General features: G+C 45.2%; 1 protein-coding gene across 13 annotated transcripts in view; it reads left to right on the top strand.

Moving 5' to 3' along the window:
* The window catches only part of PTK2 (protein tyrosine kinase 2), a 262,938-nt gene that overhangs the window by 183,158 nt on the left and 55,109 nt on the right, over positions 1 to 24,671 (top strand). For 10 of the 13 annotated variants that reach the window (XM_048212414.2, XM_057308018.1, XM_057308017.1 and 7 more), the window contains 8 exons: positions 6,214 to 6,270; positions 7,760 to 7,780; positions 8,865 to 8,962; positions 16,883 to 16,967; positions 18,191 to 18,291; positions 19,952 to 20,067; positions 20,960 to 21,060; positions 24,259 to 24,348. In XM_048212414.2, coding sequence (XP_048068371.1) covers positions 6,214 to 6,270; positions 7,760 to 7,780; positions 8,865 to 8,962; positions 16,883 to 16,967; positions 18,191 to 18,291; positions 19,952 to 20,067; positions 20,960 to 21,060; positions 24,259 to 24,348 — 669 coding nt within the window. Of the gene's footprint in view, positions 1 to 32; positions 51 to 6,213; positions 6,271 to 7,759; positions 7,781 to 8,864; positions 8,963 to 16,882; positions 16,968 to 18,190; positions 18,292 to 19,951; positions 20,068 to 20,959; positions 21,061 to 24,258; positions 24,349 to 24,671 lie in introns of all 13 variants that reach the window. The other 3 variants (XM_057308020.1, XM_057308019.1, XM_057308025.1) reach the window with 2 other exon arrangements.

The raw sequence follows: 24,671 nt of genomic DNA, 5'->3' as shown, positions 1-24,671 counted from the left end.
TCCCTTTCTTTGCATGCTACCTGGATCTACAGATGAAATTAGTGGGGACGGTAATATTTATTTTCACATTTGTGTTACTAATATGAGAATTACTTATTCATAAATATCGTTCAGTATTTAATGAAAGGCAAAATGTGGTTTTGATCCAGCAAGACAAGTATGAAAAAATGATGATGTGAACAAATGATCTCTTAAAAATTGTTTAGGGCTTTGCCAGTTTCTCTGTCACGTCTCAGTGGTAAATTTGAGTTGTATGTACACATAGTAAATTTTCTCGATTTCATGATTAAAACTTCAGATTTCTAGACAGTTGTCAAGAACAGTACTAGTCAACAAGATTAGTCACACTTGAAAGCTGTAAATGATAGAAATCCATAGAGGATTTCCCAAGTGTGGGGTGTGTGTGTGTGTGTGTGTGTCTATATATATATATATATATATATATATATATATATATCATAATTATTTTTATATATATATATATAATAATTCTTAGTTTGGGAGTGGATAGTAGAAAGGAAGGAACAAAAAGTGATTTTTAAGAATCACATAAACTAGTTAGAGAAATATCATCAACAGTGATAAGGACGATTCTTCAAGTGGTTGAGGGTAGCACTTAAGAAACGAGAAATTTGGAAGTCATGTATTCTGTTTTGTGTTCCCCACGTCATGTGCTGCCTGCATGAAACTCTATGCTCTTTACACTAAACTCAGATGGGGGGGGTTGCATTTTTCCTCATGATTAAAGGAGAGAATGCCTCTACTGAAGATTTCCCCTATGTCGTTTTCATGATAGGCTTGATAACCCCAGTAGTGAAAGATCTTAACTGCACATGACTGAGAAAGTGCGTCTGTTCCGTGGGACTGACAGCGTGCATGTCCAGTCCGTGGTAGTTACCAGTTAGTTAGCGGCCGCTGCTGGCCCGGAGCCACCTGTGCGCAGGCGTGTGACTCCGGGCCATGTCCTCTCTGCGGAGCCCGAGAGGGGACTCAGGAACCCAGGGTGGAGAGCCTCCCGAGTCCAAGGCCGCTGCAGGACGCGTGCTCAGGAGGGAGACTCCAGCCTCATGCTCCCCCCACTGCTCCGCCATGTCGCCAGCAGCCTAGCTGACCGCTCCTGAGCAAATTGCTTCATCTCGTGTGTCTTCATCCATAAAAGGTCTCAGTGGTTGTTGTGAGGATTACTGTGAAAGCATGATAATTTGAACAAATGTTTATGAACATGAGGTTATTCCCACATTGTCTATGTAATGAAACCATTTTTCCCACGTTTGGCTTTCCCAGTTATGGCACTCAGATGGGGCAAGTACTTCTGTTCCCATTTTACAATGAATGAGCTGGGCCTTAAGGCGCTAGTCACTTGGTCTGGGTCAGGGGTCCACAAACTGAGGCCCAGGGCCAAAATACCACCCCCGCCTCTTGTGTTTGTATTGCCCTGGGAGCATAGAATGAGTATTACTTCTTTTAATGATTGGGAAAAAATCAAAAGAAGAATAGTATTTGTGGCATCAAAACTCCCAGAAATTCACATGTCAGTGTCCATAGGTAGGACTGTATTGGAGCACGGTCACACCCACTGGTGTACGGAGGGCTGCTCACGGTTGGACAGGTGCTGCAGAGATGGTGACCAGCAGAGTGTGAAAGACCCGCTATCTAAGCTGTGACAGAAAAGAGCTGCCAACCCTGGTCTGGGTCATAAAGCAGTTGATGTGAAAGAGCGCAGCGGGGCCCTTCCTGTCTCCCCAGAAAAGGGCTCTTTCCCTGCTTGCCAGGGCCTCTGGGCCGGCAGCACAATTACCAGGTGGGAGGGGAGTCCCACGGAATTGCCCAAGGAGTCTGGTCACTGCAGAGACGTTGCTATGGGATCAGTGCCTGATGCCGACTCCCTGAGGGCAGCAGGGAAGACAGCCAAGGGAACGGGTTTTCAGCATAAGGTGTCCAGGCCAGGGCCCAAGCACCACCAGGGGAGAGGGGGCCCCATTTTCTGCCAGGCGCATAGAGATGGTGCAACAGAACCACACCATTGACCCCCTCTTCTGTGGGAGGTTGAGCAGATGGTCAGCACTTGAGAAGCGTGTGGGCCTGAAGGCTTTGGTACAGTTGCCCCGGCACGTGCTCCCCAGACCCCAGCAGCGTCAGGCTGGGTGACAGAGCAGGAGACTCGGACACCCGGGCCGCTGTGTCTGCATCTCTGTAGCCACGCGACTCGGCCTATTTACCTTGCTTGAAGACAAGAACTTGGCTCTTTTCTCTCCTAATTTCTGAACTCTCAGTTTCTGTCCTTTTTACACGTCTTCCTCTCATTTTGATTTTACCACATATTGTGATACCCAACCTTTCAAATTATAATGTTATACAAGATTTTAGGAGTCTCCTTTTTTAAAAATGTTTATTTTGAAGTGTTGAGTTCATGGACCAGGTACCCTAAAACGGTCTCCCAAACACACAGGCCCTCATCTTGTGAACATCCCTGGAGCAGAACTGTGCCCATGTCGGGGGGGGGGGAGTCCCCCAAAATATCCCTAGAGGAATATTCCAGAGTTTCATAGCATAAGGTATCTGGTCTCACAAATAAAAGTCCCCAGGGGCACCAGGCTGGCTCAGTCAGTGGAGCGTGGGACTCTGGGTTTCAGGGTTTTGAGTTCAAGTTCCACATTAGGTGTAGAGATGACTTAAAAGAAAAAATCTTTAAAAGACAAATAAGAGTCTCTATAAACATTGTGGAGGATAATACGGGATGCGGCTCTGTGCCTGAGTGCTGCTCTGAATACCAGCCCACCACTGATTGGCACTGGGACCTTGAGGAGCTCACGTGTGCCCTGAGAGCCTGCGTTTCCTGTCTGCAAAGCGGGATGATGATGACAGTACCGCTTCATCGGATAAGTGTTCACAGTTTCTAGCAGCGTCTGCAATATGGTGCGTTCTCAGTAATGCTGCTGCCATCATCCGTAAGCGGATCTGCCTTCCCTTGTTTGTGCCCAGATCTGGAACCTGTTTCCTTTTTTTATGTCTCTTTTCCTTGTATCATGCCAATATTGCGGGGGGTGGGGGGGAGGGGAGCAGGCAATTTCAGGCTGGGCTCCAGTTTTTCAAGGGCCCTTAAGTGTGTAAAAATACCTCTCCTGTCAGTATCATAAAATCCTATAATCCTAAAAACCAGGAAAGAAAAACAGAACCAAATCAATATCAAGAATTCTTGGAGAAATATGCTAAGTATTGCAACTTGAGAGCCCCTGTACGTTACAGTGACACTCGTAGGTCTCTGTCCCTTCAACAGCAGTGGCTCTGCTCCCGGAGGACACGGGCACTGGTAACTGCAGTAAAACTTCTCCAGTACTGTTGCACCACAGGACACACACCCGCACCCCAGATGTCGTCCTGAGTAATTCCCAGACAGCTGTGATATCCCCGAAGATTTTATAGAGAATTCCATAGCATTGAGAGGGAAACATTACAGGCTCTTTCTTTCTTGTGATTGTGTGGATTAATTAAAGCATCTGCAACTTGATTTTTCCCAAATCAGTTTTGTATGCTAGCCTGAGATCTATTAGCCATTTTATATTTACAGCTTCAGAATTGTTTCAGAGGTTGGTATTTCAAGGGAGGTATTTCAAGAGGCAGTCCCAGAAGCCATTACGGTCACACAAGAGGGCCTACCGAGAGGCTCAGCAGGCAGGAACCCCTCCGCTGCCAGGTTGCTCCCATAGAGCCCTCAGAAGAAGCAAAACCAGCAGGAGTTACGATTTTGTGATCATCTGTTATGTGCAGGTCCACACCTCAGCTCTGTATGTATCTCCTTTAATCCTCATAACAACCCTGCAAGGTGGATATGTGTTCCCATTGTCCATGTGAGGGCACAGCTGCAGCACAGACAGACGAGGTGACCTCGCAGGAGGGCGCAGGCTGCTTCCAAACGCAGGGGCTGTGCCTGTCCCATGCACCGCAGCTCCGCCCCACCCGCGCTGCCCGGCCCTGCACAGGCCGCATCGTGTCTCTGCCTCAGCTGTGGTCCCCTCAGCACGTGGTTGTGGTGAGGTCATCTGTCAGCCAGTGTGGATCTCGCCCCTTCTCTGTGCCAGGCACCGTGCTGGATACGGAGAAGAGCTCTGCTCCCCTGGGCTCTCCATCTGCAGCCGGCAGACAGTGGACAGCTGGCTGGCTGATAGTGGTGGGTACTGAGGAAAGTAAACCGGGCAGCATGATTAAGAGTGATGGGGGTGGAGGACAGGCCATTTGGAGGCGAGGTCTCTGGCTGGGTGACACTTCGACTGAAACCAGAGTTGGCTGACCAGCATGCGCACCAGCACCTGGTAAGTCCTGGGGGAGGGGCTGCTCTGACAGCACTGGTAGCTCGTGCCCTCCTCCGTCAGGCAGGCACTGACCCCCACAGCCACGTGCTGTCGACCGATCCATGCTGTCTCATCAGTAGAAGCAAGAGCCAGGGCAGCGGGGGCAGCATGCAGGAGCCGGGGGTCTGGCAGCTGTCACGGCCAGGGTCCTGCCACCCCAGGCTCACCCACTGTTTGTCATCTACACGTGTGTGCTTTGTAGGAAAGAAGGCAGTGAGGGTGGCATCTGTGGCTTGTGGAAATTCTGCCTTAGTTAGCTTCCTGAGGGGAGGGCATCCATCACAAAAGAAAAAGAGAAGAGCAGTAGTAGATGCCATGTGTGTGATGTGTTGCTTCTCTTGTCTCAGCCACTCGTGTACGTTCCTCCCCTGCTTGGTCCTTTTTCTTAAAGTGCCTTAGTAGTTCCCTTCTGTCCCCAAATATCATTTCCTACTGTCCTCTGGTAAGCCAGCCTACACAAAAGCAAAGCTGTAGGCCAGAATATGCCAGTTCACAGAGAATAGGATAAGAGGGAGAAACAGAGAAATAAAAGAATGTAAGCTTGGGGTAGATTAAATGTTTTTCTTTAATCCTGTAAATAGTGTTCCTTAGAACATGTAAGAACGATAGAGATTATCCACCTTTCATGTAGGATTTAGGAATAGTTTACAGTTACTAAATGCTTTAAGGAGAATTGATTTATTGACTTTATATTCTGCCAGCCGAATTTTTTTTTTTTACTTTAATCACTTTTAATTAAGAACTAAATTCTTCCAGGAGCTCTTAGGTGTGAACTCAGTCATTACCATAGCAATACGTGGAACGATTGATATCCTGAAGAATGTAGACTATATATATTCTCCCTTTTCTATAATTTTAATACCTGAATAAAGTAGTAAGAGCAGCACAAAAGGAAGAACATTTAGCTTTTGGTTTTTCTGGGGTTAAAGGTAGTTGTGTGGGCAGATTTTCTCTCTGAAGAGCTCTCCTCAAAGATAATTCAGGAAGTACTGCCCCTCCTTTCCTGGCCCAGCAGCTTAAATCCTTCTGCCAGGAGCAGCTAAAGCGTTTCCTCCTTACGGAAAAAGACAAACAGGCAAGGCATAAGTCAGCGTAATTGTTGTCCAAGTGTGGGTTGTGTTCTTCAAATGAGCTTTCCCCCATTGATATGGAGGTGGATTTCTAAGTCACTGTATTACTGAAAGGAGTAGTGGACACACTGCAAGTCCTTGACATCACCTCAAAAAAGAACTCATTTTAATACGCCGTTTCTTATTTCATTCTTTCTGTTAGATCTTTTACCCTTTTGACATTAACGTGTACTCTCAGACATCTGAGTGCAGAGTGACAGGAGAGAAATTCCTGGGCTGCTTCCACTCGGAGCAAAGGAAATGCATTACCCAGTTAATCTCCTCACCAGTCAGGCCCTTACTTTTGTTTTCCAAGAGGCCGGCATTCAGATTTGCTCTAGAGTCTAGTTATGAATAATGTCAGATGCTCAGTCTGTGAGATACTGGTCTTATTTGGAGACACCCCAGGAGACAGCAGTGTGGGTTTAAACATGTATTTGGTGCGGTCGATACGGATGGGGGGCTTTGAGTCCTGGACCTAGTCGCTCCACGTCTTTCCGTTCTTCACAAGGGCCCTCTGTGGCAGCTCTGTGTGCTCCCTGGGAAACAAGTCTGTGTGTTGTAACAGTGCACCATGATGTCACTTTCATTTCCATAAATGACTCATGTGTGAGCAAAAATTGAGTAATAGTGTTTTAAGACTATCTCGGCATAGTAGGGGATTTAGGCAGCTCATTTTGCCTTTTCTAATTCTATTGAAGGCCAGGAGGTCTAACACTTAACCTCTTCCAACATATCTGCTTCCTTTCCTACAGAAACAGATGATTATGCTGAGATTATAGACGAAGAAGATACCTACACCATGCCCTCAAGTAAGGAGGCTTCTGATTTTGTTCTTGTTCAGATTTGACAGTATTTGACTTTAAATATCTCACATTTAAAAGTTTTAGCTATTGTTTTTTTTAGAACTGTCTTTAATAGCTCATTGAGTGCACGACAGAAATATTCTCTTCAGCCTTTATAATTCTATTTCATATTTGGTTAAGCTTAACGTCAGAAATCTAAAGTTCAAATGTCTATAGTACGTCTGCTTAGTTATAGGTTTTTCATAATCTTGTTTCCTGGCTCTTTGGTAATACAACCTTTATTGATGACAGAATAGTCTCTCCATAGATGATTGTATTATTTAAAGTTAAATATATATACACGTGTCTGTTCACTTCTTTGAATACTCATACTCAATTAATTGCATTTCCCCTTTGAAATTTTGTTCTTCACTGCCCTTCACTAACCAGTTACAAAGAGTTTCCTGCCTCCAGTGCATCCAGTCCTGCAGCTCGGAGTGGGAGGTGTGGAGAGAGAGAGCCTTCAGTTATGCCCTTCCTGCCACCTAGAAACACCCTCATTCTGTTCTCTCTGCTGTGTGCTGCTGCTGCTTGACTGAAGAGAACCAGGGAGCCCCAGATCTCGTGTTGGAGGATATAGTCCCAGACACACTTGAAATTTCATTCACATTTAAAAAAAATGTTTTAGGGGCGCCTGTCTGATTCAGTCAGTAGAGCATGTGACTTTTGATCTTGGAGTCGCGAGTTCAAGCCCCACATGTGGCAAAGAGTTTACTTAAAAAAGAAAAATTTTTCTTTTTAATTTAAAAAAAATGTTTTAAACCCACCTCTTAAAGAGGCCCAACTATGAGTCTACCTTACAGCCTCAGAGGCCTTAATAATTCAACAGCTGATGTCCGGATTTCAGTAAAGCCATACATATTTGTAAAATAAATGTTTCAGGCTCTTTATTTACCCTGTTGTGTAACTATCTTAGAAGGTGTCTCATTTAGACTAACTGTACACGTTGAAGAGGCATTACCAGCATCAGGCCTGCATTATCCTGGGTGCACCTGCAACCCCTTGTAGGAGCTCATCCGATATCAGACAGTGATTCGAAACAGGAGGAGCTGAAACGTGGACATTTTGACTGCAGTAGCCACATGGAAAATGTTTAAATTTAGGTTAGCTGTTTAGTCATTTGTACATCCCTGCAGACTATCCAAGTTTGTGTTTGTGTGCTTACTATTCAGTGTTGAGTAGTAAAGGTCCGGCCCCCACACGCATGAGTTCTCATGCAGGAATTGACGAGATGGAGATTGAAAAGCGTTGTTGACGTCACAGTGGGGTGATTTGAAAACATTCACAGTTCGCCTCTGTCTAGTCCTCTTTTGTTTTTTTAACTGATGTTTGTGGTTTAAATATTTAGCAAAGTTATGTTGAAATGTACTCTCGGGGTTTGTTGTTGTTAACCTAATTGCCATTAGTTATTTCTAAGCAAGGTCTTCAATTTTTTTCTCCCTTAATTGCAATACAGAAAGCTATGGAATAGATGAAGGTAACAGGATTCCTTTGAAATAACTGCATTTGCTTGCAATTGCAACCTGTGGAATGATGTGGGATGTTTCAGTTTTCAGTTAACTTTTATCTTTAAACTACTTTCCATTGGTTTATTCATGCTGTTAAACCAATGGAACTACTAGCTAAAGTGATTTTAAAGAGGAAAAGAACCATCTAAAATTCGGGTTGGTTATTTCTGTACGGTTTATAATTTGATAAACCAGGGAGAGACTTTTGAAATATTTGGCTATCGTTTTATTCCATTGGCGGCTACACTGATGGAATGCACACAGTGTAGGTCGTGCAGACAGGTTTCCTGGCCAGAGGAAATCAAAATACTAAGCGGTTAATTGGATTAGAATCAACTGACGAGGTTTCTAGTGGGTCTTTTACTTCCGTGTGCCTCAGCAGCCTACTCAATAATTGGTTTTGCATAAAATCATAGTAACTTAATACATTAATTTGAGGCAAATGCTCTCAGAAATATAAAATACTCATGAATATGATGTGATATGTTTAGCCTTGATTCCAAGTCACCTGATTTTGAAATTAGTTTTTAGAAGCAACCTCTTTAAACTCTTTTAGCTCTGTGAATAATATAGATAGGATCATAAGAAAGTGGAAAACTCTTAAACTTTTAAAACAGTTTCTCGTGACACAGTTTTTCTGTTGCCTCCATATTTTCAAACTTCAGTGATTTGTTAAATAATTGCTTTAAATAACTGTGTTTTTTAGCCTTTCATACATTAATACCTAAACTAATAGCACTGATTACTTAAACATATAATTTACTACTTGGAGAAACTATTTAGAAAACTATCAGACAGATATAAACTAAATCGACATTAAAAAATATGAAAAATAATAGAACTCACATGGTTTTGGTAGTTCACGCGATGCTATAACAGTTTATGTAATTCCTTTTAAAATGCCGTTTAAGAGCATTCCACTCTGTTTAAAGCATTTTCATACAATGATGTGCCACCAGTGCGATTTGTACTCATGGATGATAATGAAACGAAATGCGTCAAGTGTAATTTCGACATTTGGAATATTGTACTTACGTGGATCGTGTTTTGCAGCCAGGGATTATGAGATTCAGAGAGAAAGGATCGAGCTTGGACGGTGCATCGGGGAAGGCCAGTTTGGAGACGTCCATCAAGGCGTCTATATGAGCCCGGTAAGTCCCCTGCGGCGACCAGAAGTCTGCACTGCTTCTGACTGTGGCCTCTTGTCTGTCTTCATGAGTCCTCAGCTCTTTGCACTTGTCTTTTATAAAGCTCGTCATATGTCAGCCTACTTGCTCTATTCGGAAGCAGAAAAATGGCTCGCTAAGCTCTAAGAGGGCTGGGTCTGTCTTTTATTCATGGTAATCTCTCAGCCTCTCTCCTCAGTACCAGATCCCACAGTGATCATTCCATTGCACAGAATCGACAATAGATGACCAGTGTCAACAGCAGGTGGCCGGTATTCCCACTTACCTGTGTCCTCAAAAAGAGAACATTAATTTGCCCCAAACTGCTCTCCAGAAGAGATCAACACATTTTTAAAATTATTTCTTTAATAATAGCTTTTGTGAGGTATGAATCACATACTATAAAACTCACTTTTTTAAAACATACAGTTCAGTGTTTTTTTTAGTGTATTGCTAGAGTTGTACAGTCCACCACCCAGTCCATTCTAGAACATTTTCTTTGCCCCAGAAAGAAGTCCCCGCATCCGTTAGCAGTCACTCCCATTCCACCCCCGCTCTCCACCCTGATTCTGTAGATTAGCTTGTCCTGGATGTTTTGTGTCAATGGACTCATATGCTATGTGGCCTTTCGTGATGGGTTCTTCCAGCTGGCCTCTGTCCAGGGGTCATCCACGTTGTAGCGTTTACCAGCACTTCATTTCTTTTCATTGCTAAATAACGTCCGATTGTGTGGATAGGCCACTTTTTGTTTGTCCGTTTTTCCGTTGATGGTCATTAGGTTACCAGGTCATTGTTACCAGGTCTTAGCTGTTACGAATAATGCCTCTGTGAACACTCCTATACTGGTTTGTGTGTGTAGTTCGCAGCTCTCTTGAGTAGATGTCGGGAGTGGAATTGGTGGGTCACGTGGTAACTGTTCCGCTCTTTGACTAAGAGGTAAACTGTCTCCGAGAAAGCTGTCCATTTCCATTCTGAGCAGCAGTGTGTAAGAGTGCCCATTTCTCTGCATCGCTACCAACACTGCTTATCCTATGTGTTTTTATTAGATCAGTAACTTTAAAGCAGCATTTTAAGTAATAGTACAGGAGCACCTGGGTGGCTCAGTTGGTTGAATGTCCAGCTTGATTTCAGCTCAGGTCTTGATCTCAGGGTTGTGAGTTCCAGCCCCACATTGGGCTCCACACCTAGTGTGGAGCCTACTTTAAAAAAGAGATACAATAATAGTATGTACTTGCTCAAGAAACCTATTTAACTAGAATAATAACAGGTGTATACACATGGTGCTAATAAGGGTGTGCAGACTGTCCCCAGCTTACGATGGTTGTACTTAAGGATGGTTCAGCTTACAGGTTTTCGACTTGATGATGGTGCAAAGGCGACCTGCATGCAGTAGGAACCGTCCTTGGAGTTTTGAACTTGAATCCTGTTGCAGGCTGGGGCTGTGCACAGCCCCTGTGCTCACGCAGGGTGGCGGCCACAGTCGCGCGGGCCCATCACCGACACTCACAGCCATTCTGCGCCCACACAGCCGTTCTGTCTGTCACTTCAGTAGAGGATCCAATAAATTGCATGAACTGTCAACACTGCACTATAAAATACGCTTTGTGTGGAGTGGTCCTGCCCACTTGTGAGCACGTGCAGGGTGGGCGCGGCCCGGCTGTGGTGTTTGGGGGTTAGATGTATCACACGTGCTTTCAACAGAGGGTAGGTTTATCCGGACGTAACTCCATCTTAAGGAAGGTGTGTAGTAACACAGATGCTTGACCTTGTGTGTGACCCCTGCTTTAGAAACTGCAAATGGCATTTTTCCCCAGTAATTCCATATCTATCACTTTTTCATATCCTTTACACATGCACTAGTGACATAGTGATCATTACTTTTGTAACCAAAGAGCTAAAAGGTGTTTTTATTGTTTCTGTCAGGAATAACAGAGAATTGCCCCCATGTCACTAAACAAATAGTGGTTCCATTTTTTTAAAACTTGAGTTTTGAAAGCCTTTACCTTTGTGCTTATATACAGTTCTATCATTTATTATATATTTCTAGCTGTTAACTCCTCTTTAGTTGTTTTTTTAACTCTGTGTTATCCTCCTAATTCTCTTAACTCTGTTCTTTGAGGCAAAATGTGGTAGAAAAAGCCCTGGGTCTAAGGTTACTCGAAGCCTTACTGAATTTTAGACTTGGCTGCACCCAGCTGAGGTGTGAGTGAGGTTCAGCTTCTTGGCTCGGAACTCTTGCAGTTGAACTCGGTGGTCTCGGGGCTCCCTGCAGTCTCTAGAACTCTCGATAGGCAAGTGTTCTGAAGTTCCTACCTTACGGTGACTTGCCAGGGCCACACAGGTAATGGCAGGGTTAGTGGGCTTTATTCCATGCATTTTTAAAATAACGAATCCATTTTAGTTGTGAAAATACAAGAGAACAATTTTTTTAATACCCATCGTCTAGTGTTTATTAATTATTTGTTGAATGAGTCCCAGCCCCCAGAAAAATACCAGGGTTCACACTTTTTTGTTGAGTATCTTCCTCATATATGTTGTACGTGAATGTTTATTTTGTTTTTAATGTGGGTGTCTAATTTTATAGTGCAAAGGAATCTATTCATTTCCCGGGCTTCCTGTTAAGTCCTTTTTCCGGATTATGTTCTTTAGTGTTCTGTAAGATCAAGTAACATTTCATCAAGGATTTTTAATAATCGGTCAGAGTGCAGCTCAGCACACATGTCATGGCCAGGAACCTGCCACTGGAGACTTAAGTAATGATTTCAGCAGCAGTTTCTCAGTCACCTACCATGTGACAGCAAAGTGGCGGGGACACAAGAACGAACAAAGCAGCTGGTGATGGGTAGTAAGGAGGGCACGTATTGCATGGTGCACTGGGTGTTATACGCAACTAATGAATCATGGAACGGATGTACTGTATGGTGACTAACATAATATAATAAAAAATATTATCATTAAAAAAAAAAGAACAAACAAAACAAGCACAATTTCTGCCCTCACGAAATTTAAAATCTCTCTGAGACAGAAAGGGACAGACAAAAACAAATACACTGAATGTCGAGTGTGAAAGAAATGCTTTGCAAAAAAAGTACAGGCAAGGGAAGGTCGGGATGCTCTCCCTGTAAGATGGTCGAAGAATGCCTTCTGATAGGTGACCCGGAGCAGAGCCCTGAAGCAAGAGGGGAGCAGTCCACAGGAGGCCGGTGTGGCTGCATAGTGTGCAGGGGGAGGACCACGGAAAGAGAGGAGGGGGTCGTGTGGGCCATGCATGGGGACCTCTCATTCTAAGAGTCGGTGTACACAGAGTCTGTCTAAAGGCTCGTTCACGCGCACTGTTGTCTTCATTGGCGAGGTGGTCGGGCTTCTTTCTTACTATCTGAGCACCTGCCGATCACGTGCATGTTCTTTCATTATTATCCTCGCCTTAAAAACCAGCCTTTAAATCTCTTCTTCTCTAAATTAATCCCAGAGTAGCCCTTCTCTGGATTTATTTGTTAGTGTCTTTTAAATGTCTACTAGTTGTTAATAATTCAGAGTCTCATCATATCTTTTATGGAGGTATAGTGGATACCAGTGTGGCATTTTCATTGAACATTGAAAAGACTTCTCTCTCCCCTAAATATTGCTTGTATTTTAAAGGTTTTTAAAAGTCATACCTTGAGCAATAACCCAGGTACGTTTGAATCTGCCTCTGTTTAAAGGTTTTTAGGCAAAAAACAAAAAACAGCTTTGCTCAGGTTCTGGTCTCGCTTACTTCGAACTGACTTCTCCAACATTCCAGTCTCTGTGACCAGCCCCTCTGACAGCTCAGCATTCCCCAGGCTTCTGCTGTCCAGTTTGGAGGCCGGCAGCCACAGGTGCTGCTCCCTGTACTGCTGACGAGCCCCTGGTTCTGTTCGCGTGTGGTGCTTTATGCACGTGCTGCCTGCAGAACCAGAGGTCCAGCATCCGTTTGAAACTAGCAGTTTTAGGGAGCAGTACTTTTTTTTGCATGTCTGGCTTAAAGCACCACGTGCAATATTTGAGTATGAATTCACAAGATTGATGATGGTTTTGTGGTCTTACAGAAGTTTCTATTGTTGTTATTCAGAATTCCTGTTAAAAAGGACATTTTGTGTCATTTCCAGAGTATACCAGTTGGCCCTGTGTTTAGATGGAGGTAGAATTTGTGGTCCTGGTCCTGAAGAAGTTTACCATCCAGTTAAGGAAAACAAAGCCTATAAGTCATTCAAAGCAAAGTAGTTACATATTAGCGTGACGTATGGCTAGCAATCCTAAGAAGGCTCGTACATTTAGCGGACAGATAGTCTGTGCTTCTGTTCTGTTCTGTGCCAGCAGGGACTGTCCTGCAGGGACCAGACACCATTACCACCTGGAATCCTGCGTGAGCCACGTCTCCTCTGCAGGTTAAGACCGGGACCCACATCTGCGTTATAGTCATTTTGCTATTTATATTTCTCTTGTTTGAAAATATTTAATATTCTGGAACCGTATGGTGTGCAGTTAGTGTGAAATCTAAAATTAATACAATTGAAGATATTTTTAAAATATGCCACAGCTGACTTGTAAATGGCATGTACATTCAAAAGAACGGTTTTAATAGCATTCATTAACTCTGCAAGTAATTATTTAGCACCTGCTATGAATTTGGTACTGTTGTAAGGGCAACTTTTTGGCAAACAAGACACCAAGGTACCTACTGTCTTGAAACTCGCATTTCAGTGACGGAAAATAGCAATGATGGAAATGACAGTGTACCTTATGGGTATATTGTAATGTGTCCTAAAATATGTAGAATAATGACATTGTAATAACCTGAGACGCCTGTCGTGGACAGTTCTGTGCATGGAGCTTGTGGTGAGGGTTGTACAGAACAGCAGGGAGCTGGGGTGCGGGGCAGGCGGCTGGGCACTGTTTTAGACAGGATGGTTTGGACAAGAATCTCAGTGCAGATTTCTGGGGGAGGAGCTTTCCAGTCAGGCAGAACAAGAAGGGCAGCCACAGGAAGTGATGTTGGAGTGTAGAAAATGAGGCTGGATGTGAGAGGTCTGGGAGAAGAGGGACCTGGGGGGCCACGGCAGAGGGCTGGGCTTTTTCTCCAGTGTCCTGGGGACAGGAGGTGCCTCGGGGAGAGTGGGTGCAGAAGGGCACGTGTTGCCACTAGGAAGGGAGCTTTGGAGCGAGTGGCGGTGGTGGCAGAGCCCGTGAGTGAGCCTACAGCAGTGGCAGATTCCAGATGCACGCTGTAGGTAGGAAACGCAGGTCTTGCTCCTGGGTTGTTGGATCCGTGGGAGCTGTGGGAAACTGAAGAATCAGAACTGGCCACTAGGTTGTTGACCTTGAGCATCTGTGTGACTTCCGTGTCTCCAGTGAGGTGGGGAAGGCTAAGGAGGAAACGTGTCTGGCGGTAGGCATATTAATAAAGGCTCGGCAGGAGGACAGAAGCCCTAGGCTGTGGTGCCTTCGAAACAGATGTGTTAGGAATTGGCTTCTGTGACCATGGGAGCTGGTGCCCCTCAGATCGCAGCTTGCTGGCTGGAGACGCAGGACTGCTGATGGCTTCTTACTTCCGGTCTGTGTCTGAAGGCCTGAGACCCAGCATAGCCAGTGTAGCTGTAGTTCAAAGGGTAGGGGAAAAAAAACAATGTCCCAGCTCAAAGGTAATTAGGCAGGAGGAATTTCCTCTTATTTAGGAGAGTAACAGCTTTTTGTGCTACTCAGGCCTTCAGCTGATCAGATGAGGCCCACCACATTAGGGAGGGCAACCTGCTTCACTCAGTCTATCAATTTGCATGTTAAATCCATCCAGAAACACTCAGAATATGCTTGACCAAATATCTGGGCACCCTGTGGTCCAGTCAACTTGGCACATAAAATGAACCATCATAGTGGGGTATCTGGAGTTTTGTTTTGGTCGGATGAGGTTTAAAATAACTTCTCTACATCCTCGTCAAGAGGGGGCATGGGTGGGTTGGATATCAAAGTCTGGGCTGAAAGGCAAAGTGAGGACTAGAGAGAGAATTTGGAAGTTGACGTAGAGGTAGGAGATGGCGCTCAGTGAGGTCGCCTCTCATCGAGCTGGCCCTGGGATTGAGCCCTGGGATGTTACCGCCCTGAGGAGACAGGAAGCAATGTCTTGTCTTCCCACTGTCCTCCTGGGCCAGTCTTTTCTGCCCGAGGCTGCTGTTTACATGGACAGCGACTCATGATCCAGTAGCAAGGACTCTTCTGAGAGAGCTTGGCAGATTCAGGCTTCATCAACACTCGAGAATCTAGCGTGGGCACCATTTCAGAGCCAGATCTTGTGACAAGCAGTAGCTCGGAGTGGAGCTCCTTGTCACATGTGCACACTGCCCCAGTCCCTCTTGAAATAAAGCCCTGTTGCAGAGGGGACATGCCACTTACCAGCAGGGTGGCCTGAGACAAGCCGCTAAACTGGTTGGCCTCTGCTGACCTGTCTATAAAATGGGTATCCTGGACCCCTCTGTACCTTGTCAGGCTATCTTCCAGATAACCTGCAGACCTAGTGGGATAATTTACAAAAAGGACAGAAACGTTCAAAACCTGTTGAGAATAAAGACAGCAAGACTATACAGCCCTCGTCTAGGGCCTCGTGCCTAAATGCTCCTCACACCTGTGTGATGTCTGACCTCCTCCCCACTGGGGATCCTCTGGGGAGGATGGGGAGCCTGATGCAGGGAGGGAATCGGGGCACAGCAGCCATGGTGAGGTGACCTGAGGCGGTGCTTCCTAAACCTTTGTCCATTCGCCACGGTCTCCCAGTTCTTTCTCTCCCATCCTGTCCTCCTCGTCTTTCCTGCCTCCTTAACAGAATGCAAGGCACCATGCGAAAATCTCCAGTATGAAGAATACATGGTTCTGGCAAAGACCACACAGAGCCGAGCACAAGATAAGCACTTAAGTTGCTAATTACAGTCATGAATGGTGTTCCGTCGAGGCTTGGAATGACCTCATTTCTTGTCTTTCTTAAGCTCTGTCTTTTAAACTCTTTCAAGAAAACATCGACTTCTTTGGCAGGCAGGTCTGCGTACCTTCTTGGTTTTTCTCCACCTTGCCGGTCACCCCCTTAGTCCACTGTGTGTCTGCCCTTTTCCCTGACCTCCTGCGCTGCAGGGCGCTCGGGTGCCGTGCTTATGCCCCTGTCCCCCGAGGATCTCCTCTAGCCCGAATCTGACCCTGCACTCTGCCCAGATTCTCCTGTGTGCCACGCGGGCTCTCTGCCATCTCATGTCCCTCCCGTCCTCGTCCTAGCTGAGCTGTTTCTTCCCTTGGTCTCACCAGAAACCTGAACTCGACATCTCAACACCCCATCCTGCCCCACCTGCACTGCCCCAAGCTTGTCCCAGCCGCCAGCCCGTCACCACACCTCCCCTCAGGTCCCAGAGCACCCATGACCCCAGCTGTGCCCCTGGCCAGCTCTCAGCCAGTCCCTCCCTCCCTTCTTTGTTTTTTTTGTCCTGGTCTCTGCCTCATATATCCTGACACACTGCTTCCTTGTCCACAGCACTGTTACCCACTAACGTACCCTGTGGTCAGCTGGTTTCTTCTGTGTGTTGTCTGTTCTTAAGCGGGAAGGTAGCCTTGAGCAGAACAGGGAACTTTGCTGCCTTTTGTTCAGTGATGTATCCTGAGCACCTGGAAGGCTGCCTGGCAGGTAGCAGAATGAATGAATGACCTACAACATGTTGACGTGCCTGGACATTTCTTCTGGGGATTTTGTAGGGTGTTTGAAGTGTTCCTCTCTTGAGATTTTCAGTTCTGATTCTGTCTGGTCCAGAATCCACATAGTTGCCAAACACACAGCTTTTCATGAACATGCGCATTGATTCATAAAGAGAAGCTCTTTTTGCATGTGTGTGTGATTCTGAAATTTCCCTAACACAGGAGAATCCAGCTTTGGCGGTTGCAATTAAAACATGTAAAAACTGTACTTCGGACAGCGTGAGAGAGAAATTCCTTCAAGAAGCCTGTAAGTTTCTAGAAATTTCTGTGGAACTCCATGTGACTTTTTTATCCGTGAAATACAAGCTGTCTGTGAAGAAGTAAGAAAAATATTATTCTGACTTGTCTGTGACAACTGCAGTTACTATCTTGTCTTGCAAATTAATACCCGTATCTGTAGAGGCACATATCCCCACGTTGCTCCAGGTAAGCCGTGATGTTTGGGGTGTAAAGGTAGACAGATTTACTGTCCCCGTAGCCTTCGTTACCTGTGCAATTGAGCATCCTGGCACGGGAATCCGGCAGATGTAGAAATGAGTCCAGCCCGGTGCCACTAGGCCCTAGAGTTGGAGGTGAGCAGGACAGATGCGGTCCCCGCCTAAAGGAACTCACAGACCTGGGAGAGAGCTGGGACCACAACCTGTGCCCCCCCCCCCCCCCCGTGCTGCACTGCCGCCCCTTCGGCTCTCCACTCATCCCACGTCTGGGATGAGACTGCAGGGAGGGTTATGTGTGGGTAGCTGTTCTCTGCTGAGTGCAGACTTGGGGAGAGCCAGGACCTGGCCCTGTTTGTCTGTATACATCAGGCTCTTTCCACCTGCCCTCAGGCTGGGATGTCCTTCCTGCTTTCGCAGGGCTTGTCCCTTCTCATCTGACCATGTGCTTAGAGTAGTTTCTCCTCAGGAGGCTTTGTCACAGGACCAAGTTCTCTCCTTCCCAAGTATTTGAAACTAAGTAAACATTGCCTAGAAATTAGTGTTGCCCCTCTGTAGGCTTTAAGCTCCACAGGGCTAGGACTATGTCTGCTGTGCTCTCACCGCTCAGGCCCAGTGCCCAGCACAGGACAACCCATCAGAGGCGCTCAGTAGACACTGGTGATATGATTGAATCTTGATGTCCTTCATTACATGGACATGGAACGAATGCCTTCTACCCTCCGTTTCGGGAAATATTTGCCACCCAACAGTCCAATAAATTAATAAGTCATACAGTAAGTCATATTGACTTTATCAGTATATTATCATTTTCATCAAAATCGTATTATACTTTCATCAAAAAAAGTCTGTCTTTAATCCTGTTCCTGTATCTCTGTATCTGGTATCTTAAGGACAAGACAAATCCTGGCAATGACTTCTGTCTCACCTAGTTTATTTCTGCAGAGTGCCTAGGCCAAGAAAACACAGACTACTTCAGCCGCCCTTACTTACTACTCTGTCAAAAGAATAACCGTGGACAACTGTTTTTCCCTAGTAACAATGCGTCAGTTTGACCACCCTCACATTGTGAAGCTGATTGGCGTCATCACGGAGAACCCTGTCTGGATAATCATGGAGCTGTGCACGCTTGGAGAGGTATCCTGATCTTCAGACCTGGCCTGTCTGGGTGGACTGCCAGCCCATTTGTCACCGTGACAATGAAACAATAGTCTCATGCTTCGCATTCGTTCAGCCCACCCTGGGTGTTTGGTGTCCTTTGTTTAAGAAAGGGGAGTATTTGAAGGATACCTTTGTGGTTTGGGTTCAGCGACTATAACGTCTTCATCGTGAAATTCCCAAGTCACGCCCTAACTCAGTCCTGGAAGCAGTGGTGACCAAGTGGTACTTTCTTCCGCTCTGGTGCTGCTGCCTAATGGTAGTCCAGGGGTCCGAGGTTGAAAGAGGCACTCCTAGTGGAATTCAGGTAAATTAAGGCTGCATTTAGGTCGATCTGCAGTTCCTTATTCTGTTTGAGAATTCATTTATGGCGTCTTTCAGACCAACTGATATTAGTCACAGTTTCTTTTGAAAATGTGAGTAACACATGTGAACAGATCTCCTTATTTGACTTTCTCCGGAACACAGAAATTCCTTGCTTACTGTGTCACCATCACCTGGAAACTTGTTAGCAGCCAGATTCTTGGGCCTTCGCCCAGGCTAGTGCATCAGACCCTTGGGAGGGCAGGCCGGGCCCAGCACCTGTTCCCCGGGCCACGCCATAGCCTGCCTGCTTGCAGATGAGCACAAGTCAGTTTCCCAAGTCTCTCCACTTCACTCTCTGCTACTAAAGCTCAGTAATTTGGCCTGAGACATTACTTACGTTCCTTGTCTTTTAAAGGGCACCAAACACAGTTTTGTTTTTCGTGGCGATTAGGGGTTCTGGTTAGCGGGAGTCAAAGACAGTTTGGATCCTTGTGCCTCTGCATGCCAGCCTCCGCCTCCCTTCCTCTGAAAGGGCCCTGCCTGCTGGCTCGCTGCTGCTGTCCTCTGCACTCGATAACCTAGTCTGCTGGACAAAATGACTTCAGGCCTCTGCAACAGCTCTTCTTCCTCTGCCCTACCTTTCCAAAGGAAAGAGTGTTTACATATGTTTTTTGTTCACAGTATTTTTCTGCTTTTGCTTCTGGAGAATTTGCTAATTTTTCTGGCTTAAACCATTACTGAATCTTTCTCCTCTATGTATTGATTTTGTAGAATTAGAGTTCAATTCATCTGCCTTCCGTTGCCATGCTAGCCGTTAACTGAATTGATTGTGACAGTAGTAATAAGGACTGATAAGCCCTGTGGGGTAAATACCTAGCACCTTTCTGTTCCTGAATCTTTCTGGAGGGGGGTGGGAGAACTTCTTGCTTCCCCTTCCTCCTCGTCACCTTATCCTCAGGTCTGCCTAGGGTACAGCAAGGTGTGGGGTGCAGGCATGCTGGCCGTGTGAGGGCTGACTCTGTTTGTCCTCCCAGCTCTTACCTAGCAGTAGTTCACACTTTTATTCATTCCCTTGCAGCGTCTTTCTGTATTTTTTCGGAAATTTGCCTACAATCATAAAGATTTCAGTTTTATGATAGGATTCAAACAAAGAACAATAAGCCGTAATTTCTGAGCTAGTCTGTTTCATTCTGTGCCTTTGTTTAGGGGAGAATTGAAGCCATCCTCATAAAAGTGTGTTTGGAAATGGGCAGCGTTGTTGAATGTAGCTCGTTTGCTGTTGATTTCTGTTCTCTGTCACTAATTCTTTTTTATCTTGGTCACTGTTCCAAAGCTGAGGTCATTTCTGCAAGTAAGGAAGTACAGTTTGGATCTAGCGTCTTTGATCCTATATGCCTATCAACTTAGTACAGCCCTTGCGTATCTGGAGAGCAAAAGATTTGTGCACAGGTAAGATCCGGTCATAAAGCTGGTAAGCTGCCCTCTGGGCGGGGGAGGGGGTTGGTGGTGGAGAAACCGGGGGGGAGGAGACACTCACTGTGCCCTGTGATCCTTTGTACCCCTGGACTCTGTTGTACAGAGACAGGACCAGAAAGTCACACAGCAGCTGTCCTGGCCTGTTAGTACGCACAGTCAGAGGGTTTTCCTCACATGGACTGCGAACAGTTGTTTGCTTTCAGGCTGGTTTTCTCTTCCACAAAAGCTATTGAGAGCCTATACACGGGCCTAGAGCAGTGAGCATGTGGACCTAAAATAGACACTGTCCTGGGACTTCCCCCAACCCCAGAGGGTCATGAGTGACATCTGTTGGCATTCTGTGGAACTTCTGTTTCTCATCCGGGTCCCTAGTTTGATTGCAAGGGAAAGCCCTTACAGTTTGCCTACTACTTTGTTACCCAGCATGAAAATAAATTCCATCAGCAAAATCATTTATAAGGGTTTAGATGATGACTTTTATTTTAGGTGATGAGATCTCTTAGTAGCAGCAGGGTTACAGATCCCAGTCGTGCATCCGTGTCTGTTACTGCACTTGGTAATATGATTATATGAAAAGTAATGATTCATTTTTTATTCATTCTCAAATATTTGTTGTTTGAGAATATACTTCGCTGCCGTTCAAAATACTTACTAATCATCATATTAATGAGTAAATATCTGCCAAAAAGGAATATATGTGAAGTAAAATCATAAAAGTGTCTTTTTTTCAGTGTGTAATAAATCTGTTTGCATTGTCTACAAGCTGTCTTTCAAAGTACCTGTCAGTATGTCTTTAATATAGATGAGTTTGCAGGTTTGTTTTTCCTCGTATTAAAATTTATTGTCCCAAATTCTTCCTTATCAGGGACATTGCTGCTCGGAATGTTCTGGTGTCCTCAAATGATTGCGTAAAACTGGGAGACTTTGGATTATCCCGATACATGGAAGACAGTACTTACTACAAAGGTAAGGAGTCAGAGCAATGAAGAGGCAATAAGCTCAGAATCTTCAATGATTTTTATTTCTTAAAAAGGTGTGTCCTAATAAGCTCAGCTGATTTTTGACAGAGGCATAAAGTAGGTTCAGTAGAAGAAAGACAGCCTTTTCAATCCGTGGGGCTGGAGCAGTCAGATATCCAGAGACAAAAAATGGACCTAAGCTTGACTCACCCCATGTTAACTCAGAGTGGATCATAGGCTTAATTATAAAACATAAAGCTATAAAACTTTTAGGAAAAACAGGAGTAAATCTTTGGGATCTAGGGCTAGACGAAGGGTCCTTAGACTTGACACCAAAAACATGATCCATAAAAGGAAACACTTGATAGATTGGACATCATCAAAATTAAAACTTAGTTCTACAAAAGACCCTGTTAAGAAGGTGGAAAGGGAAGGTGGCAGACCTGGAAGATATTTGCCAGGCACAGTATCCACCCACAACCACAAACCATTCCACAAAGGACTGGTGTCCACAGTGTGGAATGAGCTCTCAGAATTCACCAGGGAAAACAGAAACCAAGAACATGACATGGACAGACAGTGGGAAGAGAGGCTTCACTGAAGAGGATACGCTGAGGGCAGAGAAGCCCAGGCAGAGGCTCAGACCGCAACAAGGTATCATTGCGCACTTGTCAGAATGGCTAAAATTAAAAATAGTGATAACACCAAATGCTGGCAAAGATGCAGAGAAACTGAATTACTTACAAATTGCTTGTGAGAATGTAAAATGGTACAGCCACTGTGGAAGAGTTTCATAGATCTTTTAAAAATTAACTATGCAGCTACCATATAATCCAGCAGTTACATTCCTAGGTACTTCTCCCAGAGAAATGAAAATTGACATTCACACAAAACCTGCATGTTGAATGTTCATTACATTATTTCCAGTAGCCAAAAATTGGAATCAGCCCAGACGTCCTTTAACTGGCAAACATGGTTAGACACCCCATACAAGTGGGGTTGGGTGCGTTGACTCATCAGTAGTCAGACTGAAAAAGCTCCAATCTGCTAACTCCAGAGACTTTGATCAATTGGTTTTAGAGCTGAAATCCAGCTCATGTGATTCTTCTTTAATTTTGCCAATTTTGGAATCAGTTTGACTTGCTTCTTTAAATTATTATTGAACAAATATTTTTAGTAACAAATGTTCATATTCCTAGTATTTCAGCTAAGGTTTGGATTATAAATCCATATTATGCTCTTAATGTATATTCTTTTTTTTTTTTTTTTTAAGATTTTATTTATTCATTTGAGAGAGAGAGACGGCAAGAGAGGGAACACAAGCAGGGGGAGTGGGAGAGGAAGAAGCAGGCTCCTAGTGGAGGAGCCTGATGTGGGGCTCGATCCCAGCACGCTGGGATCACGCCCTGAGCCGAAGGCAGACGCTTAACAACTGCACCACCCAGGCGCCCCAATGTATATTCTAATTCTTACTACCACTTTAAAAGGCCAGTTTCTTTCTCAGTTTTTTAAAATTTTTATATTGTGGCAAAATGAGCCCAGAGTTTTACATACAAAACTAGTTTCCTTCATTTTATACCATGGTTTATGACTATTCTCTTTCCATATGCCTTCTGTATACTACAGCCTGAAACAATTTAACAGATTTTCTGCTATGTGAAAAGAGAGTTCTTTGGTTGGTCATTCAATTAGTCATTTAATCTAAAAGTGACCAAGCCAGCTTTCTGCTGTTTTAAAATACATTTCCTAACCAGCTCAAGCCCTGACGGGTCCAGGTTCTGGACTCCCAGTAAAGAGCTGACCTCCAAACAGTGTGATGACTGAGGCTTCATATCACGTAGACAGCATTTAAAATGAGTAGTTGACAAATTCATGCATTTATTGTCCTCTCAGACAGGTCGTAAGTGCAGATTCTGTTAGGCTTCAGGAGAACATCCCCAAAGGTTGGGGATCCTTTATTCAGGACACGGGTGTAGAGAGTTTGTTTGGAAGGAATCGAACAGAGAATTTGACTTCACTTGTCATGAAGGTGCTTGAAATTAAGTGGGAAGAAAGAAATGAACCGAATTAAGTTCTCTCCTGATTGAAAGTACTCAGGCACGCATTGCTCACAGAGGGAAGTCCAGACAAGGCAGGCAGAGTGCAGGCACCTCTGTGAGCCAGGGCTCCGTCCCCTGTGGACTCCCACTCCCCTGCGCCCCTGCTGCCTTCTCGGACACACCGCTCAGCTGTGGGCTTCCTCTGCTCCCAGGGCATCCGGCATTTACTCAGTGTCTGTGTCACACCCCATACCATACCTTTCAGAACTAGAATTCCTTGAGGAAAGGTGCTCTGGGCTGTTCATCTTATAACCCAACAGTTGAAGGAATGTTCCGTGAGATGGTGAGTTAGACCTCAAGAGAAGGATGAGTTAGGCTCACCTAAGAAGTATACTTTTTCATTCCATCACCTGTCCTGCTCTTCACATATCCATGAAAGTATAGTGGTCAGCCCCCATTACATATTCCGTATTCGCGCCTTCACATAGTCGCTAAAATTTGTAACTCCCGAAGTCATACTCAGAGTGCTTTCCTAGTCACATGTGCACAGGCACGAAGCAGTGGAGGACTGGAGCCTGTCTCAGCAGGAGGATGGAGACGGGAGGGGGCGAGGCAGGACAGCGTGAGCCGCTCTGGCCTTAAACCCCTGCTCGGACATCTGGCAGTGGGGTGGCCTCAGGCAAGTCACATAACGTGTCTGAACCTTGTTTTCTGAAGAGGAGGAGTTGTTTTCAGGGTTTAAGATTATAATCTGTGTGAGATGTGTACGCACATGTACACATTTCCCTAGGAACAGTGGTTCAGTGCTTGTAGGACCGACTGGGTGTCGTCAGCCGTGGTTCCGGCCAGTGGGTCGGGATCTATTGCATAACCAAGCTGCAAGCTAGGAGCACCAGTTAACGGGGCTCCCTCTCACTCCCTCGTCACCGCCTCTCCACACAGAGGAGGGCCGTAGTGCGTTATTTCCCTGCCGCAGTCTAACCAGACCACACCTGATGACCTCACCACACCAAGCAAACAAAAAGTAGGTCTTCCAAATAAACGAAGTCCAAGGGGTCAGATATTTAAAGCTTTTTATTTTGATACTAAAAATCTCAGCCAGCTGTAACTGCTAGATTCTTCAGCAGATAACAAGGAAAATTCACTTTCTAAAATTAATCTTCTAGCTTCCAAAGGAAAATTGCCAATTAAGTGGATGGCTCCAGAGTCCATCAATTTTCGACGTTTTACCTCAGCTAGTGATGTGTGGATGTTTGGTGAGTATTTTGAAAAGTTTTGTGTTTTTAAATTATATTTCATATGCTCTATAATACAGACTTAGTATTAGCTCTTTTTGGAGTATTTGGGCTAATCTGCCATCCTTTGCCTGAGCGCTCCTTCACAGACGTCCTTCTGGTTCATTCAACAGTCCCTGGGCGCACACACAGCGCCAGCTTTGTCTGAGTCTCCCTCCCTTCCCCACTCCTCCCTGTCTCCCTGTACCGTCTCTGCATCCCTCCCTGGGAGCAGTCTTAGCTCTTTCCTTCCTTCTCTCCTCTCTTTCTCTCTGCCATCTCGTTTGTTCCTTCTGTGTGAATGA

This window comes from Ursus arctos, unplaced genomic scaffold (assembly GCF_023065955.2).
Source record: "Ursus arctos isolate Adak ecotype North America unplaced genomic scaffold, UrsArc2.0 scaffold_6, whole genome shotgun sequence".
In the NCBI taxonomy this organism is placed as follows: domain Eukaryota; kingdom Metazoa; phylum Chordata; class Mammalia; order Carnivora; family Ursidae; genus Ursus; species Ursus arctos.
The sequence above is the reverse complement of the archived record's forward strand: the minus strand, read 5'-3'. Positions and strand labels throughout refer to the sequence as shown.